Source organism: Aulonocara stuartgranti (assembly GCF_965226115.1).
Source record: "Aulonocara stuartgranti genome assembly, chromosome: 5".
Lineage (NCBI taxonomy): Eukaryota > Metazoa > Chordata > Actinopteri > Cichliformes > Cichlidae > Aulonocara > Aulonocara stuartgranti.
In genome coordinates, this window is record NC_138943.1 from 32,551,872 (window position 1) to 32,569,978 (window position 18,107).

Below are 18,107 nucleotides of genomic sequence, written 5' to 3' on the forward strand. Positions count from 1 at the left end.
TCATGTTTCAATGTACTGTGCTCTTATGCATACCTTGTAACAAGTGGTGATCAACTCATCCCTTCCTATCAACTCACAGCAGATCTGAGTAGTTTCTTCTGACCTCTGGCATCAACAAGGTATTTTTTCACAGAGAACTGCCGCTCACTATATATTTTCTCTTTATTGGACCATTCTCTGTAAATCCTAGATATGGCTGTGTGGAAAAACCCCACTAGTGCAGCAGTTTATGAAATACTTAGACCTGCCCATCCGGCACCAACAACCATGCCACGTTCAAAGTCACTTAAATCACCTTCCTTGCCCATTCTCATGTTTAGATTGAACTTCAGTGTGTCTACCTGCCTGAGCACATGTTGTTGCTATGTGATTGGGTAGTTAGATACTTGCATTAAGAAACAGTTAAAGTAAGCAGTGAGTGTTTGCTCTTCAGTATTTGCTGATAGGAAAACTTACATAACAAAAATGTTGCTTGGAGTAATTAAGACATTGTGTCATCACATTGTCTGCACTATGCTCTGTACTCTCGCCACTTCTGAGAAGGCGGTTCATTTGCTTAGTAGTTTGTTAAATACTTTCCTTCAAAGTTTATAACCAAAGATGCCATAACTTTCCCTTTTCAGTATACTAAAATACTAATCCTGTACAAGTTTTTATTTTTTTAGAAATATATAAAGAATGTTGACATACTGATATTACAATTGATATTACCCATAAAAAATCAGTATTAGAAAACACACCTGTATCAATCAGGCTTAAACATTATGAATGACCACTGTATCACAGACACACACACAGTTACTTCATAAACACTGTTACTACCCGTTTGGCCCAGTTGGGTCAGAACAACCTAAAAGTTACATGAATAACAAAATATTACCTTGCGACAAAGCTATCGCTAACCTGTTAGCAAACTTGCCACACTAGCAGCTACATTAGCATTCTTTTGTAGTTGTATTACTATGATTCCCGAGAAATTAAACTCCTAACCCTGTTTTAGTCCTCTTAGCCTTTGTTTTATATCTATGACAAATAGATCTGGCATGTTGCTAAATGTTAAAGGCTATGTCCATTGACTGTGGTGCTAGCTAGTAGCGTAAACCTAAGTTGTGGGTGTCTGCCACTATGAGTCCTTTCACATAACACACTGTCATATGAGCCACTGTTCACTTAAAATATTGATTAGAGCAGCTTTAAAATGAGGATACACTCTTGCAGTGAGAATCTGTGTATATCCACTCCTCTAATATTACATGATACCTCTGCTTGCTCAGCTAGAGAACAAACTGCGGATCATCCTGACAACAATGGCATTTCCTACTGCTGCAAAGAGCCCCAAAGAGAAAACCTCTCAAACAACACAAGTGAATGTCAGAAAGGCTTTAAGTTGCGGGTGAGATAATGCAAGTGATGGTTTTGCCTTCATCCCAGCTCAGGTTGCACAACATGTACAGTGATACCCCCCCGCTGCTCTGCCTGAACCATGTTTTCAGTGCACGCACATTATAGGAAATGTAAGCGTTTAACAGAATGTCACTCACAAGGTTACTGCCTCTATCCTCTGCTTGCTGTGCATCTACATGGTGCTGACCAAGCTCTGAAACACAATCTACCACAAAAAAAAAACAACACAGCCAGCTGCCATTTTCAAGCCGGGCTCCCTGCACCACCAGGGAATAGCCACAGAGATATCAAAGGATCTGCAGTGCAAATGAGTCGCTCAAATCTCCTTTTCTCTCCTAATGATTTCTTAAGCCGTGCACCATATTATAAATCGCCAGCTTCATTTCGCACCATGCCTTAAATCTTATCATTAATAAGGTTAACCTCACTCGTATCTTAGGTGTTAGCATATTCATCAACCACAGTGGCGGCTCCATGACTCCAACTCCACATCATAGCTCAGGCCAAAAACAGATAAGCTTTTTTTTTTTCAATTAGAAACAGATGCTCAATTAAGCAGTTGCTCTTTGAAGCTTGTCTCCTTGTTGGATGGCACCTTATCTCTCTCTCGAGCATTTATGTCCAGAAAACGTTGTTCTCTAACAAATCGATAGCATCCAACACTATTGGGACTGTCTTTGATTTCTGTGGAAGCAGCAATGAAGGTTCACAAGCAATTAAGCCGGATTGGATTTTCAGCACGCGACGCAGACGTGGAGCACGGAGCAGGTAGACAGCTGAGGCTTGTGGGGAATGGCACTTTGATGTGGTAATTTACCTGTACTGTGGAGGAGGGCTCCCCTCTGCCTCACACGTAATGGTAGCCTGGTGGTCTGGGGAGTTGATTGGTAAAATGAGGTCACTTGGCTCCGTCCTCCATCTTGGCCCTTGAAATATGACATCCTCTGTACAGGCTGTAGAAAGGGGAGAAAGTCTATGGTTGTACAAGCTAGAAAATTTGTCTCTTTGACCTTAAGAGAAAATACTGGAAGAAGCACAATCTCTGTGAGGGCAAATAGTTAATCTTGCAGAAATACAGGAACCTTCTGACACTCAGTGTATATTACTTTTTCAATATACTCTATGCAGTATACTACCTCCTATTCTCTGAGCAGTACCTCACTTTACAAAGAAGAATGCATTAGGACACTCCTCGTGATGTGTTGTGTACATTATTTGCTTATCTTGCTGCAAGGAGAGTAAATCCTACTTACCCATGTTAGGCATTAACAGCTAATGCTGACATATTTGTTATCTGTTCCTCTGTGTGCTACTGCATTTTTCAGATGAGTGTGACACTTGGAATAATGAGGAAAAGAGCAATGGCCGAGGCACTTATGCGAATTCACTCAAGTTCTACACACTAGGCCAGTTTTCCATAAGGCCCTGCTTCATTCTGTCATTTTATCCTTGTGACAAATCATTATATTGTAGCCGGATGTGATTATGCGAGTAAATAAAAATCCTGGAAAATATGTCACCTACTGCTTTGATTGCAATATTTAGCTGGCTAAGAGATTTGTGAGTTCTAGCGAGTCAAACAGAGCTCGCTGACTGATATAACTAAAGTGAGGTGGTTGTTAATTACTTGCCAGGAACAGCTGAATACAGTGCAGGGACTTAAGTTAAGCGCCTAAGTCAACAACAGTTAATGCAGAGAGCCCGTTTTCACATATTCCCCCAGTAATTAACGATGGCTTGGGTATGACTGGGTTGATAAATAAAGCGAGGCGTTGTATTTTCGGAACATCTACGCCATGTTACTCATGCATGTTAATTGAGGCCATAAGGATGCGCTCATCTGCCAGCAGCCAAAAATGAAAGGATGTTGAACACAATCTGGTGCTAAAGCAGAGTCAACAGACGGCCAGTGTAGGCCTAATTAATATCCTACTGGTAACAGATTGTGGCACGTGGCTAGCAGTTCTACATGTGGTTTTAATCGGCGAAAATGTGTCAAGGAATCAAAACAGGTTGAGTAACGAGGCAGGGCGGTGAGTCACGGCTGCTCTCGGCAGTGCTTTGGGAACACAGGGAAGAAGGACTTGGAGAAATCCGGAGGTGAAATTAGGGATGAAAAGCATCACGTTTCAAAACAATTGCTGCCGAATGATCTATCAACAAATGATGGTAGCGTGAGCGAATGCAGGAGTGAATTCATTCATCCCACAGGCTAACAACACAGGTGTGAGTTTATTCCGTGTGGCTGCTTCATTGTCCCAGAACGGAGAACCAAGACAGCACCTCGCTTCACATGTCATTAATGATTGTTATCGGCCGCAGCGACTGCCGAGACGCTCCCGGTGCGTGATGACAACACCGAATAAGAACAAGCACCTACAGGCCCTGTTAAAAAAACTCGTCCGCTAGCAAGGTGAGGCTGCTTGGATTTCGCTCCTTTGGGTGCAGGGCTGTGAATTACCCATGAGCCAATTTGAATAACATTCATTGGGATTTACAATGTCATTTGAACAAGGGTTGACATTCTGAGTCTCTGTGCTTCTGCTGTAGAATCCCAGGTGGCTGCACAAGGGCAGAATGAGGCGCGGTGGCAAGTAGATTGTGCTAAAATGTGAGTCTGGATTCACTGCATGGATCCTGATAATGATCGGGACAGGCCATAAACAGGAATAGGATTGGACTCCCAGATGTCCCTGACGGGGTAGTGAAAACGTGCAGTGGGCACACCGCTCTAGGGAATGGTGAAGGACATCATGCTGGAACACTGTACATATAATGACTGTGGTTTAATTAGTGTAACCTTTTTTTGGTCAGAAGATTTTTCTAAGGTTACTTGCAAATGCTCAGCTATTTCCTCTTAGTGAGACTAAAGTATATCCACATTTTATTAAAAAAAAAAAACACTGCTGTGAGAATGTAAAAAAAAAAAAAAAACGCAAAAAGAACATAAGAAGACTGTACTTTAATGCACACACATTAAAAATGAGTCTTTCTCAGGAGAGGTTTTGTGGTGACATAAACCATAACAACATGTGCAGTGAGACTCAGATACAATACGTGTAAAATACCTTACCTGCAAGGCATCCGGTGATTGATAGCAGAACAATTTGTTTCCATGGTAGCATCATCTTTAGTTGCCGAGGGCTAAGTAGACTCTCATCCAATTGCTTGTGAATGGAATGCTCTCGCTTGAATACAAGAGTTTTAATCTGAAGGGAAAGTAATAATGGATGTGATTAAAATATGACATTTTGATCCAAATACGACAAGCATTCAACAGCAAAAAAACCAAAAAACCAAAAAGAAAACACGATTACATCACTGCTAACTTCCATAATTGGTTCCTATTATTTTTGAGTTACTGTAAAGTGAATGTTGAGGAAGTGAGGAAATGCAGCAGCAGACAAAAACCTGAGGATACAACCCAGCTGTGAGAGGGTTTTTTTTTTCTCTCTCAGGTGGCGCAGAAGAAGAAGAGGAAGAAGAAGAGAAACAGCTGCTAAATGGGCATGTTTTCTTTTACTGTGTGTGTTTCTCATCCCGCCTAACAAGCTCAATTCTGCTGCTTTAAAGAGAAGTGAGGAAGGAAATGATTGACCTCAAAAGACACATCTCTCTCCCAATTTGACTATTAATAGGAGCTGGCAGACTGTGTACCAGCACTCCACAAAATGCTATTTCGTACTTTAACAAAGACTTTGGTGGCCGACTGAATGTAAGCAAAGTGACTGTTTTCATTTCTGTATACATAAATCAAATTTCCTTCGATCAACAAGAAAAACATGAGAAATACATGAGTGCCACACACTGAAACTGTGAAAACAAGACTGACAGTAGAGGACAGACGTGTGCCATCCTATTGCCTTACCCTAACTAGATGCTTAATAATTGATAAGTCTGTGAAGGTTCTCAGTCATCCAGGTCATCGTAGTCAAAGGAGCTTGCAAAGAAAAGCGTCTGGACTTCTTTAAGTTGCTTGAAGACGTTTCACCTCTCATCCGAGAAGCTTCTTCAGTTCTAAGGTCAAATGGTGGAGAGTCCCAGATTTAAACCTAGTGGGAGTAACCCCCCCACAGAGGGACAAAAGGACCCCCTGATGATCCTCTAATCGCCTGAGCCAAGGTGTGAAACTGGGTGTGGGTCCCAATCAGCCAGAGTTTCGGGTGTGTTCATTGTGAAACCTGGCCCCACCTTATCATGCGAATTCCTGAGGTCAGATGGCCCAGGATGTGAGTGGGTGTTAAGGCGTCTGGGAAGGGATCTCAAAACTGGATTATAGATGGCAGACAGTTGGTGTCGTAAACCACCGCCTCTGTTCAAAGATGGTCGCTCACAGTGGACATAGATGGCTTCTTTCACTCCTCTTTCAAACCATCTGTCCTCTCTGTCCAAAATGTGAACATTGGCATCCTCGAAAGAGTGTCCTTTATCCTTAAGATGCAGATGGACTGCTGAGTCTTGTCCTGTGGAGGTGGCTCTTCTGTGTTGTGCCATGCGCTTGTGAAGTGGCTGTTTGGTCTCTCTAATGTAGAGGTCTGAGCATTCCTCGCTGCACTGTACAGCATACACCACATTGTTAAGTTTGTGTTTTGGCGTTTTGTCTTTCGGGTGAACCAGTTTTTGTCTGAGCGTGTTGCTGGGTCTGAAATACACTGGGATGTCATGCTTGGAGAAAACTCTCCTGAGTTTCTCTGATACACCGGCTACATAGGGGATGACAATGTTGTTGCGTCTGTCCTTCTTATCCTCCCTCGCTGGTGTCTGGTCTTCTTTTCTGTGCCTCTTTGCTGACTTTAAGAATGCCCATTTAGGATAGCCGCACGTTTTGAGTGCTTCCTTTACATGTGTGTGTTCCTTCTTTTTTCCTTCAGGCTTAGAGGGAACATGTTCTGCCCGGTGGTGTAGGGTCCTAATTACTCCAACTCAGCAGTCCATCTGCATCTTAAGGATAAAGGACACTCTTTCGAGGATGCCAATGTTCACATTTTGGACAGAGAGGACAGATGGTTTGAAAGAGGAGTGAAAGAAGCCATCTATGCCCACTGTGAGCGACCATCTTTGAACAGAGGCGGGGGTTTACGACACCAACTGTCTGCCATCTATAATCCAGTTTTGAGATCCCTTCCCAGACGCCTTAACACCCACTCACATCCTGGGCCATCTGACCTCAGGAATTCGCATGATAAGGTGGGGCCAGGTTTCACAATGAACACACCCGAAACTCTGGCTGATTGGGACCCACACCCAGTTTCACACCTTGGCTCAGGCGATTAGAGGATCATCAGGGGGTCCTGTTGTCCCTCTGTGGGGGGTTACTCCCACTAGGTTTATATCTGGGACTCTCCACCATTTGACCTTAGAACTGAAGAAGCTTCTCGGATGAGAGGTGAAACGTCTTCAAGCAACTTAAAGAAGTCCAGACGCTTTTCTTTGCAAGCTCCTTTGAATAATTGATAAGCCAACATTTTGTCTTGTAGATGTGTGATGTCTGGAGTTACTATGGAATAGCAATTAATAACATTAGTTAGTTAGGTAGACTTAATTAGTTAGTCAGTAAGGCTTGTTCATTTCTTGGGCTTGTATTGATTTTTAATGGTATTCACACTTCGGTTTACCTTTTAGTTGCCTGCTTAGCAACTCTACTTGTGATGTTCAGTTTTTAGGGGCTTAAAAAATCTATGGGCAGGACATAATGATATTAAACTCAGTAAGGTACACTTCTCTCTACAGCGAGTGAGCTTTTTGTCACAGCTATGTGCTGTTTAGATGAGAGGAGAGAAACACCCTTCAACCATGTTATTTGTTGATGTTGTGTAATTTGTCCACCAGAGGGCAGTCTGCAACTTCCATATTGGCAACTTGCTTGTTTGTTGAAAATGCTCATAATAAATAAATAAATACAAAAAGAGCAATCGGTGACTTCTTGTAACAATAAAATAAGTTGTTTTTTTATAACCCTCAAATAGCTACACATATTAAATGTTAAATAAATCTGTTCAGGTTCTGTGCCCCTGAGCAAAAAAAAGTTATCAGCCAATTTTTCAGATTTTTACTTTTATATCACCAATATCTGTAGCAATATCTGTCTTTAGAATCCTGTATGGTAGGGCTCAAGAAATCACAGCAGAGGCATTTTATTAAACTTGTTTGTGTTCTGATTTTGTTAACGTTACAATTCTCTATAATCCAGTGACGATCTCAGCCCTGAAATCAAAGCTTTTAATAACTGCTGTAATAAAAATGTGGAGCCCCTCAAAAAGGCATTAAGGACAGTCCTTGTGAATTTTAAGGAGTAACAGGCACAAGGAAATTATTCACAAAAAAAAAAAAGTTTAAAGAGAGCCTGATGCTTGTTTGGTGTTAAAAGTGTGTATTTTTCTCCATTATGGGGAATGCAGGATCCTTCTGGAGAGTGACCCATACGAGGGACTAAAATATCTCAGCCTCTCATGCACCAGTTGTGACCATTCTTTTTTAAAACCTTCCCCTTCCGAGACCGCCAACTTTGTGGAAGCATGAAACAGATTTACTAAGCAGGGCAAATTAGCGTGAGGCCACAGTTGGAAAAAAACTGCCCACGGGAGCGGAAAGCTCTGCAGGTGATCTACTAACAATGCGTCCTTTTATGGATACACGCGTAGCCCGTTCTTTACAATAATGCAATCTAGAGCAAAGGGCCCGCAAACAAGCAGAGCGGAGGTGGGTGTGAGCAAACTAGTAACTACACAGGCCCAGCTTGTTACTTGTAATCTGAAAACATAATATAGGGTTTGCGTTTTTCCCCAGAAAAAAGCAAGACAGTGAAGCAGTGGGAGGTTGGAGGTGTTGTTGAAGAAATGAAAGAATTTCACTAAAATGCTTCACTCTGCATTGTCCAGCTTGGTTGCAAAAAGGACTGGAAATGGCATTGGGGGCGAGGAAAAGGACGCACGGGGAAAGACGTGTTCAACTGCAAAAGTACATGGAAGGACCTCGCTAAATCTTGATTATCAGGGGGTCTTTTTTCCAGAAGCAACATGATTGATCTGGGAGAAACATCCTGCTCCGTCCATGGTGCTGAAGTGTGAAAAATACAGTCTGAATGTGACTAAGTTGAGGATTTTGCATTTTTACAGTGTGTGGCATGACATTAAAAGCTCAACACTTAGGAGAAACTAAGACTTCACTGCCTGACTTTTTCTAAAGAAGATTTGACGCAGTGGGTACAGCACAACTTCTTCTAGCTGGAGGTTCCAGGTCATCTTTGATTTACTCCAGCAGATGAATAATAACGTGCCCTACTGGAATCGATATGCTCCGATAACACCTCTTCTGGCGTTCAGCTTTGTTTTCAGTGGCTTTCAGTTTCCTCCAAGCATAATGCAGATATGTCCAGCACAAAATGAGGCAAGACATGGGATTTTTTTTCAGTGTGAAATAATGCAGCAATTAGCAATAAACTTCAAACTCCAACAAATAGACAGAAAATAAGGACAGAAAAAAAATGAAAAGGCTGCTTTTTTTCCATTTATTGCCCTCTTTTATTAACTCTCCATGGTTGTTTTTTGTAATGCCAGAAGAGAGCTTTCACTGGAACAAACAGTATATCTGGCCCTTTATTGCTTATTTCCCCTTCTTAATATCGCTGGATGGATTAGGTCATTGCTGGTAACTCACTCAGTGGGACTGCTTTATGGACTTTTCATCAGATTCACATTTAACTCTCTTAATTAGCCAAAAGTGGAAATTCCAGTCTTTATATCACAGCATCTACCGTGATAAGAAGCCGTTCTGTGGTGGAACATTTTATTCGCCTCCTTTGCTTTACGTGGTGCTGAAGTGACGTTCTGCCTTATCTAGTAATCGATGATGTTAGGGGCCATTAAAACTTTTCATATGTGCTGGTGGAATGGAGAGCTGTAATTGTAGTATCAGTGACACGGGAGGGGCTTTGCTCAAGCGCTGACCTACATCACAGTGAGAGGAAAGTGATACGCCTCTCAGGATTAAGAATTCAACCCAACCCCTCTTCCTTATAACACAACCCTGTTGTGTGGATTAACCCTAGGCTATCTTTGGAAATTTTTTGAAACAGACCTAAATACTAACCGCTCACTTGATCTATCAGCTACAGGCTTGTGGCTGGGGTTTGATGTGAAAGGCATGGCAACATAATCTTATAGAGGAGTGTGCTGCACAGTCAAATTTACAGACAGGACAAAATAATGCCATTTGCCTGATCACAACTTTATGTCCAGAGCTGGCTTAGCTCGACTGTGCCGGTGCCAGTAATTGTTCGCGGTTTGCTGTAATTGCAAGCGCAGCCAGATCCAGAGTGGATTTCCTTGGTGTCTTTCAAAATTTAAGGGGGCGTTTTGCCACTCTAAAACCCCATCACATTGGATTATACGCTTCGAGATTCTACTGGAGCAAAAAAAAAAAAGAAAAGAAAAGAAAGTGTGTGCTGCATTTTTCACTTCGAGTGTAGTATTAGCAGCCAGTTGAGGATTCAAGCTCATCATCCCAGCAAACTTCAACATCCTGAGAGAAAAATCTCCCAGTAAAGATGTTCTGGTTTGTGATCAGCACATGGCAGAGTGTCTGCTCAAGTACAGGATAGCTGTCCTTGAGCGGCTTCATTCTGAAACCTTTATAAACCTGCAATAACATTCTCATCCTGGAGTATTTTGTGAATTTGATTCACAAAAACTTTTAAAAAAAATGTAAAACAGCAAACAGAAGCATGTGTTTCCACAATACCCAGTTTTTCAGTGGCTCTCAGTGCAAAGCTTAAGTGTCTCCCGATGCTCCAATCCTTTGAGTCCTACTAGATTAAAATTGCATAATACCATCCAACGGTTTTCTTATATAAAGGCGATTTTTTAACTCTTTTGACCTTCAGAAAGCGGCACCTGTGTCATTCCTTGCAGAGCTGAATATCATCTAAAGCTTTAGTAAATCTAGGAGAGAAAGAACACAATAGCGAGGATGCCAAGCAAAGTAAAAATGACTTCTTTGCTTTTGTGGCGGCGAGGTGGCATTTTCTTTCTTCAGCTTTCTCAGCCGAAATGATGGCCAAACGATTGCTCTGCCAAATGTAATGAGGCATCACACTTTCACCTCCACAGAAGCTAAACCTAATGGAAGTCATTGGCTAAACGCATTCCAGAGTAAATGAGATGACTTCTTGGTTAGTGGGGCTGTTGTTTGGCGCATAATTGATAGGAGAGGTGGTTAAAGGCATCCATTTCCCCCCCTGAGGGCAGCATAATTGCAAAAGAATCTAATAAGGGAGGGAAGAAAGGAGAGTTTCTATCACAGCTCAAGGTCTGCATTTAGATCACATGCGATACACAGGAAACGCACAGCAGAGCTATATCAGAACATGCAAAACAGCGGAGCGCAGTGGGGATAGATTCACTACATTATATGATCTATTCATTGTAGTTCTTGTCTTCAGGGCTATCTGCTGCCATCTCCATTAAATCCACTCAGCAGAAGAACCCGGGAAACAAGGATGTGCCACCGGGGGCAGACTCAATCTAAATCCACAGCTGCTCGCCTCTTTTTGCCAGTGAATGAAGAATTCACAATCGACTCTGAATTTACTCTGACTGACTGAGGACCCGAGTAGGCTGAGGGTGGTTTTCTTTTAGAAATTATAGTTCCTCAAAACAAAGAAAAACGAGATGATGTAGAAATAAAAGCAAAGCACAATATCTGCATTTCACAACTTTGCAGCCTGCAGTGAAATACTTGGAAGAAAAATGAAAGAAAACAGAAGCAAAGAAGGGGTAATTGTTTGGTATTGATTGCGCCATAACTCAGCATTAGGCTCTTGGGTGAGTGAGCAGTGCTTCCCATAGCAAATTATGCATTAAAGGTTTCAAATAAAAAGGCATTTTGTGTAATTGCCCCCCCCCCCCCCCCCCAAACCCAAGCCTCAAAAGCTACATTAGCATTCATGAAAGAAGCCCCCCCCCACACACACACCCCTCCCGCTCCTCCATACACACACGCTCAGATGTTTCCTTGCAGGATAGAAAGAAAAAGCAGCAGCTTCACACATGTGATTGACATGTCACACTGCGAGCGTGTGAATAAAACGCAGCGGTTAGAACTGTGGCTAAGGTCAGGGTTGAATGCTGGAGGACAGCAAAGAGCAAAGCTGGAGGCAGGAGTTCTACTCACGAAAGATCACTTAAGTGAAAAGCAGAGGCATGAAAGCACTTCACATTCAGTGTTGACTTTTTCACACACAAAAAACAACAAAAAAATTCACATTCAGTTATGACCTCCCCTGACTTTTTCTGTCCTTTACGTGTTTACATATTTGTTAAAATACACATCTGGACAGGATATTTTACAGCTGTGTATTTCCAAGTGAAAAATCACTATCCCCCCCCCCCCCCCCCCCACACACACACACACACACACACACACACATCCCCTCCAATGTTAAACACGGCTGCATGCCTCAGCTGCTGCCTAACACACGGTTGGGGGGGGGGGGGGGTGTAAGAGAGTAAGTGCACTTAGAAGAAAGGGGAGCGGCGATCCATTTCTCAGCCAGGCACATCCCCAGACCCTCATCCTAGATACAGCAGCAACCCCCCCCCCCCCCCCCCCCCCCCTTAAAAAAAAAAGCAAAGAAAAAAAAACCTGACTGGAGGTCAAGGAAGAGGAGCAGGAGACACTCAAGTAGGCTCTTTACATTTTTTCTTATACTATTCAACTCGTTTCACAGCCTTTCCAGAGGTAAAGGAACTGGCTGTAGAATGTAATTGCCACTCTGGTTCAATCAAAAGGGTTTTTGAAAGCAAACGGTGCTACAGCACAAGCTCATCTTTGCACTGCTATCCTGCTATGTGTTATAGAACAATTCGCTGCATGCCTTTCAAAGACACGTCTCACCTCTCATTTGCCTTCTGCTTGTTATTCTCAAAGTTATGCGAAAAGCAGCCATAAATAAACATGAATAGAGGGGAGAACGATTCCAATCCCTGCTGAATGGTAGGATACTTTGAAGATGCAGAGCCGGCTGCATTTTCTGTTCACTATTCTGTCCGATTGCAGTCTGAGTGGGAAGAAAGGGAATACTTGTGTGCAGACCACCGATGGGCAAATATTTGGATTTGCATGAAAAAAAAAGAAGAAAACAAGATTAAAAGAGAGAGGATGGAGTCGCGTTATTAAAGATCATTTCTCTAATAACTATCCCCCGTGTGGCACAACTATCATGAGTATGCAAAATTTTAGAGAAAAGGGTAAAAATCATCGAAATGTTATAATTTAAGAGGGCATGGAGGCACAACTCAGCAGCACAGAAAAATAAAAAAGCAACTATTTTAAATAATAGGTCAATGCTCTTTCCCCCCTTCCTCCGCCTGGAGATGGATATCATCGCCTTTAACAAGTTCGAAAGAGGCTTTTCTCCAGGCGGACGGTCCTGATGCTGTTTCTCTCTGTGTGACTGAGCAGAGCGGCACCATATGGACTTTGTCTAAAGATGAGGGAAATGAGCCCCAGCGGTACAAATCCCAGTAGGACCATCCAACCCATTTGAGGCTCATCTAGAAACGCAATCATCAGCATCGTGCACGTGTGCCTACTATGAGCACGCACACATTTGGCGTCTGTGCCCTTTGCACAAATTTAGACAACGGCATCTCGCCAGAGGAAAGAGAGCTTTTAAGCTCTATCCTTCCAACTTATGTTTGTTTCTATTTTTGTCATGTTTGCAAAACCAAAACTTAGCAGAACACAGTTCACGGTATGTGCATGCACATAAATTTAGGGCGACAACACGCACGTATGCAGTGATGCTCTCCAAGGATCACTTACTTGTCCTAGGATGCAGATTTTTTCCTCTTCATTAAACTGCTGTGATTGTAATCCCACTATCCGTCAGACGCGTTGTTTCACACACGTTATTTCATTTTCTTTATTTTCCTTTTTTTCACAGTAACTCCTGTCCTCTTAAAAAGCAAGAACAAAAAAGAGAGGATGCCCTCTGCTCCAGCAGTGTTTGCGCTCTGCACTTAATTCTGCTCGCTTGGAAGGGACTAACAGTAAGCTGTGCTCTCGGTAAATTCCCACAATCATAAGTACATTTGCCGGCCGAGGACGATACGCGCCGAGCCGAGAGTGTTCCGCGACCTCCTCCAACTGCACTTCCACAAGATGCTGCCAAGAAGCACAGAGGACAGCGCTGCCTCTGAGCGGAGACTCTCACATTGTGCGCATACACGGCTTCTGCTCTCTTTGTGCGCAGGAAGAAGCGCCCACTGGTGACGCGTGAAAACACCCATCGATGCACGGTAATGCGCCACCAACCTATAGGCAGCTGACATAAATGCACGTTTTATATGTTTATTGTTCAAATTAAGGTAATTTAAGTGCAAAAATAAAATAAATACATTGAAAAAAGAAAAAGATCGAAACCACAGGGTTGGTCGGTTTTAAAAAGAAGAAGCACTCAGAAACAAACGCCGCGTAAAACATCTAAATATGTTTTTAGTAACGTAATTCTAGAATGTAGCGTGCAAAAAACTTTTATGATAAACCCATGCCTGGGCTTGAAGGCGGGTAAATGTGATCTTCTGATTAACGGAAAGTAGGAAAGAATCGATGTGTTTCTGGTCACTGAACTCACCACCAGAAACCTCGATGTGTTTACGAGGAAAATGCATCAAGTAAAAAATACACTTTTTGTGCGTTTGTTTTTTGTGCCCATGTATCACCATAAAACCTTATAAAGATTCTAGCTCACTGTACTGAGAAGCACAGCAACAACAAACGTGTGTGTGTGTGTGTGTGTGTGTGTTTGTGTGTGTATGCAGGACCACACACACAGGTGCTTTAGAGGCTCTTGGTTTATAAATATGATGTTGCCTACTTTGTGTTTCATTGTTTTCATGATGCAACCATCCGAAATCACTGTGTTTTTGGTGGCGTTTTATTTCCCACAGCTCTTTTTAAAGTGTTTGCAGAAAAAATTCAATCACATGCTCGTTATAAACACACGGGCTAATAATAAAGGCTCATTTCCCCACTTACGTCTGCGCCTGGCGTATGAACACAGTTAGGTCATCAGTCTGAAAGCTGCACTAATCACTATGTAAAAGCCATCCAATTGCTGTGCGCATGTAAGGGAACCAATGTAGTCACAATAAAAAAAAAACATAAATAAATACAAATTAAAAATTAATTATAACCCAGAAGTGTAGGTGCTTTGGTATTGTTCAGCATTTTTGTCCTCTACGCATTTGTCCTGTCTATTTTCAGCCAAAATATTAGGATAAATCTGCCGTCCACTTCTTGTCCAGCAGCAGGAAGTGGACATTAGCTGATGAGCATAAGAGAAAGAGTGCTAATGGGCAACTGTTTGCAAATATGTGCAGCTTTATAAGACGATTACATACCAGTGCTGTGTCTGTGTTGCTATTATATCTTTGTGCTGGGTCCAGAATACCGTTTTAAGCAATATTTGGAGGTTAAGTGCAAATAAATAGCAGTAGGATGTCTTGAAAAATTATCACTTATGTTAATCGTTTAATCTATAATGCATATACTTTAAATGGTCCTTTTAATGGGACTAGCTGTTATTAAATATAATGCCACATACTGCATAGACTCTGTAGCACAGACATGTAGGTAGCGTTCACAGGAGTATGCTGAAAGTAGAGGTTAACTACTTGGGTTTACCTGTTGCACAGGATCTGTGGTTGACAAGTTACAAAGATTGTTGGCAATATTTCTCTTGCAATGCCAACTCCTGGATTTGATGTGACTCCAAACACGTTTCAGATTACTTCAGTTGCTTCCCAGCCACACTGTTTTGTTTTGGCATAATTTTTAATGTACCCGAGCTTCTTGGGCCTGTGTTCTCTTCGGGAATGATAACCTCAAAAATACACTCAGGTCACTTCATTAGTTACACAGTGTTACCAGGTTTACTCCCCTTTTTTGTTCAGAATTGCCTTAATTCTTTGTAGAATATATACTAATAGCCCAAAAGGCCACCAGCAAGCATGACACAATCACCAGCAACCTGAACCACTAATATCTCTGGCTCTCTTCCACAGCATGTCTTTTATCCTGTCTTCCTTCTCTCTCTCCAACTGGTCACAGCAGATGGCCCCGCCCCTCCCTGAGCCTAGTTCTGCCGGAGGTTTCTTCCTGTTAAAAGGGAGTTTTTCCTTCCCACTATCACCAAAGTGCTTGATCATAGGGGGTCGTGTGATTGTTGGGTTTTTCTTTGTATGTATTAATGTAGGGTCTACCTCACAATATAAAGTGCCTTGAGGTCACTGTTGTTGTGATTTGGGGTGTATAAATAAAACTGAATTGAATTGAATATACAACAGGAGGGATCCATTCATCCGTTCTCTTCCTCTTCCTTATCAGGGTCGTGGGGGGCTGAAGCTTATCCCAGCTACCGCTGGGTAGGGTACGCCCTGGACAAGTCTTCAGTCTGACACAGGACTATAACAGAGAGACAGACAACCATTTGCACTCAGCTTAACCTAACCCCACTAACTGCATGTCTTTGGACATTGGGAAGAAGCCAGTGTACCCAGAGAGAACCCACACAAACACGGAGAAAACATGCAAACTCATCAGACCAGGCAATGCTTGCTTCTGCCGTCCAGTTCTGATGAGCCCTGCAAATCATAGCCTGAGTTTCCTGTTCTTAGCTGACAGGACTGGCACCTGGTATGTTCTTCTGCTACTGTAGCTCATGTGCTTCAAGGTACCTTGGCATCTTGGTTGTAACAAGTAGTTATATGAGTTACTGCTGCATTTCTATTAGCTCAAAGCAGTCTGACCTTTTCTCCCCCCTTACATCAACAAAGCATTTCCACCCATGCAACTGCAGCTCACTGGATATCTTCTTGTTGTTGAACGATTTTCTGTAAATTCTAAAGATGATCGTGTGGAGAAATTCCAGTAGATCAGCAGTTTCTGAAATAAACCATCATACGGAATGAAAGTGACTAGCAGATTAGATATTTGCGCTCACAAGCGGTACTTGTGACAGCTGCACCTAAATAAGTGGCTGCTGAGTATATACATGGGTTACATAGGTTTGTGTGTGTCATGGTCCTGGGCCATGTTGGCCCAGTGTTCTTAGTTTCCTTGTATGTTTGTATTTTATTCCATGCTTCCCCTGCCCATTATGTCTAGTTCTCCCCGTGCTCTCTCTTCCCCCTGTGTGCCCTCTATGTATTTATGAGCCCTCGTCCCCTTTCGTGTTTATTCCATGTCTCCCCTGCCTGTTACGTTGGTGTTCTACTCGTGCTCTCTCTCCTCCTGTACTTCCTGTTTCACCTCTCCCGTCGGTGTTCAGTTCACCCCGCCCTGTCTCGTTATGATTATCAGTGTCACCTGTGTTCCCCGTGTGTTCCCACTTCCCTCGTTAACCCTCTGTGTATTTCTGTCTGCGTCTCCCTCTGTTCAGTGTGACGTCGTCCCTCATGTTGTGTGGATCTCCCTGTGTCTCTTCGCGTATGTTAGTTTACTTTTCCCAGTTTAGTTTTGTATTTCCTATGTTCGGCCATTCCAGCATTAAAGCTGTGATTTTGAGTTCATCCCCGTGTCTGTGAGTTTTGCGTTTGGGTCCTCCTCCTGCCTGCCACACAGCCGAGCCTTGACAGTACGACGTCACCACAACATGGACCCAGCAGACTTACCCGGGGAGAGCGATCTGATACGTGTCCAACGCCTAGTCGAGTGGATAACCCACACTTCCAATACAAGGGCCAAGATTGTGGGGATAAATGCTATCGAAGCAATCCTCAAAGGAAATTCTCATCTCCGCCAGGTCAGTGGATGCTTGGACTTATTGGCCAATTTGAATGACGCCCGGGAGGCGGCGCGAACTCGGGAAATATCAGACTTGGCCCAGCAGCAACAGACAACAGCCACCCTGGAGCAGCCGCGTCAGTTTCACCGGCCGGATGTGGTTTTTCCCGGCCCTTTGGAGCCATCTGCGGGGAAAAAGAAACGGCATTCACGCCGCCGACGCGCCACCCCACAGCCGGACATTCAACCTTCTAATTCACCTGTTGTGCTACCAGAAGCTCAGTCGGCTCCCTCGCAGCTACTTCCAGCTCGGTCAGCTCCCTCGCAGCCCGTCCCAGCTCAGTTAGCTCCCTCGCAGCCCGTCCCAGCTCAGTTAGCTCCCTCGCAGCCCGTCCCAGCTCAGCCAGCTCCCTCGCAGCCCGTCCCAGCTCAGCCAGCTCCCTCGCAGCCCGTCCCAGCTCAGCCAGCTCCCTCGCAGCCCGTCCCAGCTCCGCCAGCTCCCTCGCAGCCCGTCCCAGCTCCGCCAGCTCCCTCGCAGCCCGTCCCAGCTCCGTTAGCTCCCTCGCAGCCCTTCACAGCTCCGTTAGCTCCCTCGCAGCCCTTCACAGCTCCGTTAGCTCCCTCGCAGCCCTTCACAGCTCCGTTAGCTCCCTCGCAGTCCTTCACAGTCCAGTTAGCTCCCTCGCAGCCACCCTCAGTTCAGTCTCCTGTGTCCCCGCTAGCTCAGCCATTAACTCCACCACAAGCTCCATTTTCACCTCTACCATCGCTTCAGTCATCAGTTCGGTCTGCCACTCAGTCGCCCTTAGCTCCATCATCCACACTACCACCTGTTTCTCTTCCACCACAACCGTCACTACACCCAGCCACTCAGGCTGCTTCTCAGTCAGTCATTCAACCCATAGCCCTGCCGTTGC

The 18,107-nt window shown here is 43.7% G+C and overlaps 1 protein-coding gene across 2 annotated transcripts in view; it reads right to left on the reverse strand.

The window, feature by feature from the left end:
- The window catches only part of cntn3b (contactin 3b), a 54,006-nt gene extending 40,171 nt beyond the window's left edge, over positions 1-13,835 (reverse strand). Inside the window, exons 1-3 of one of the 2 annotated variants that reach the window (XM_082532722.1) lie at positions 13,228-13,835; positions 4,478-4,613; positions 2,222-2,357 (exon numbers count right to left, since the gene is read on the reverse strand). In XM_082532722.1, the coding sequence (XP_082388848.1) occupies positions 2,222-2,357; positions 4,478-4,532 (191 nt within the window). In that variant the 5' untranslated portion in view covers positions 4,533-4,613; positions 13,228-13,835. Of the gene's footprint in view, positions 1-2,221; positions 2,358-4,477; positions 4,614-5,272; positions 5,302-13,227 lie in introns of those variants that run through there. The other variant, XM_082532723.1, reaches the window with a different exon arrangement.
- Positions 13,836-18,107: the final 4,272 nt, after the last annotated feature.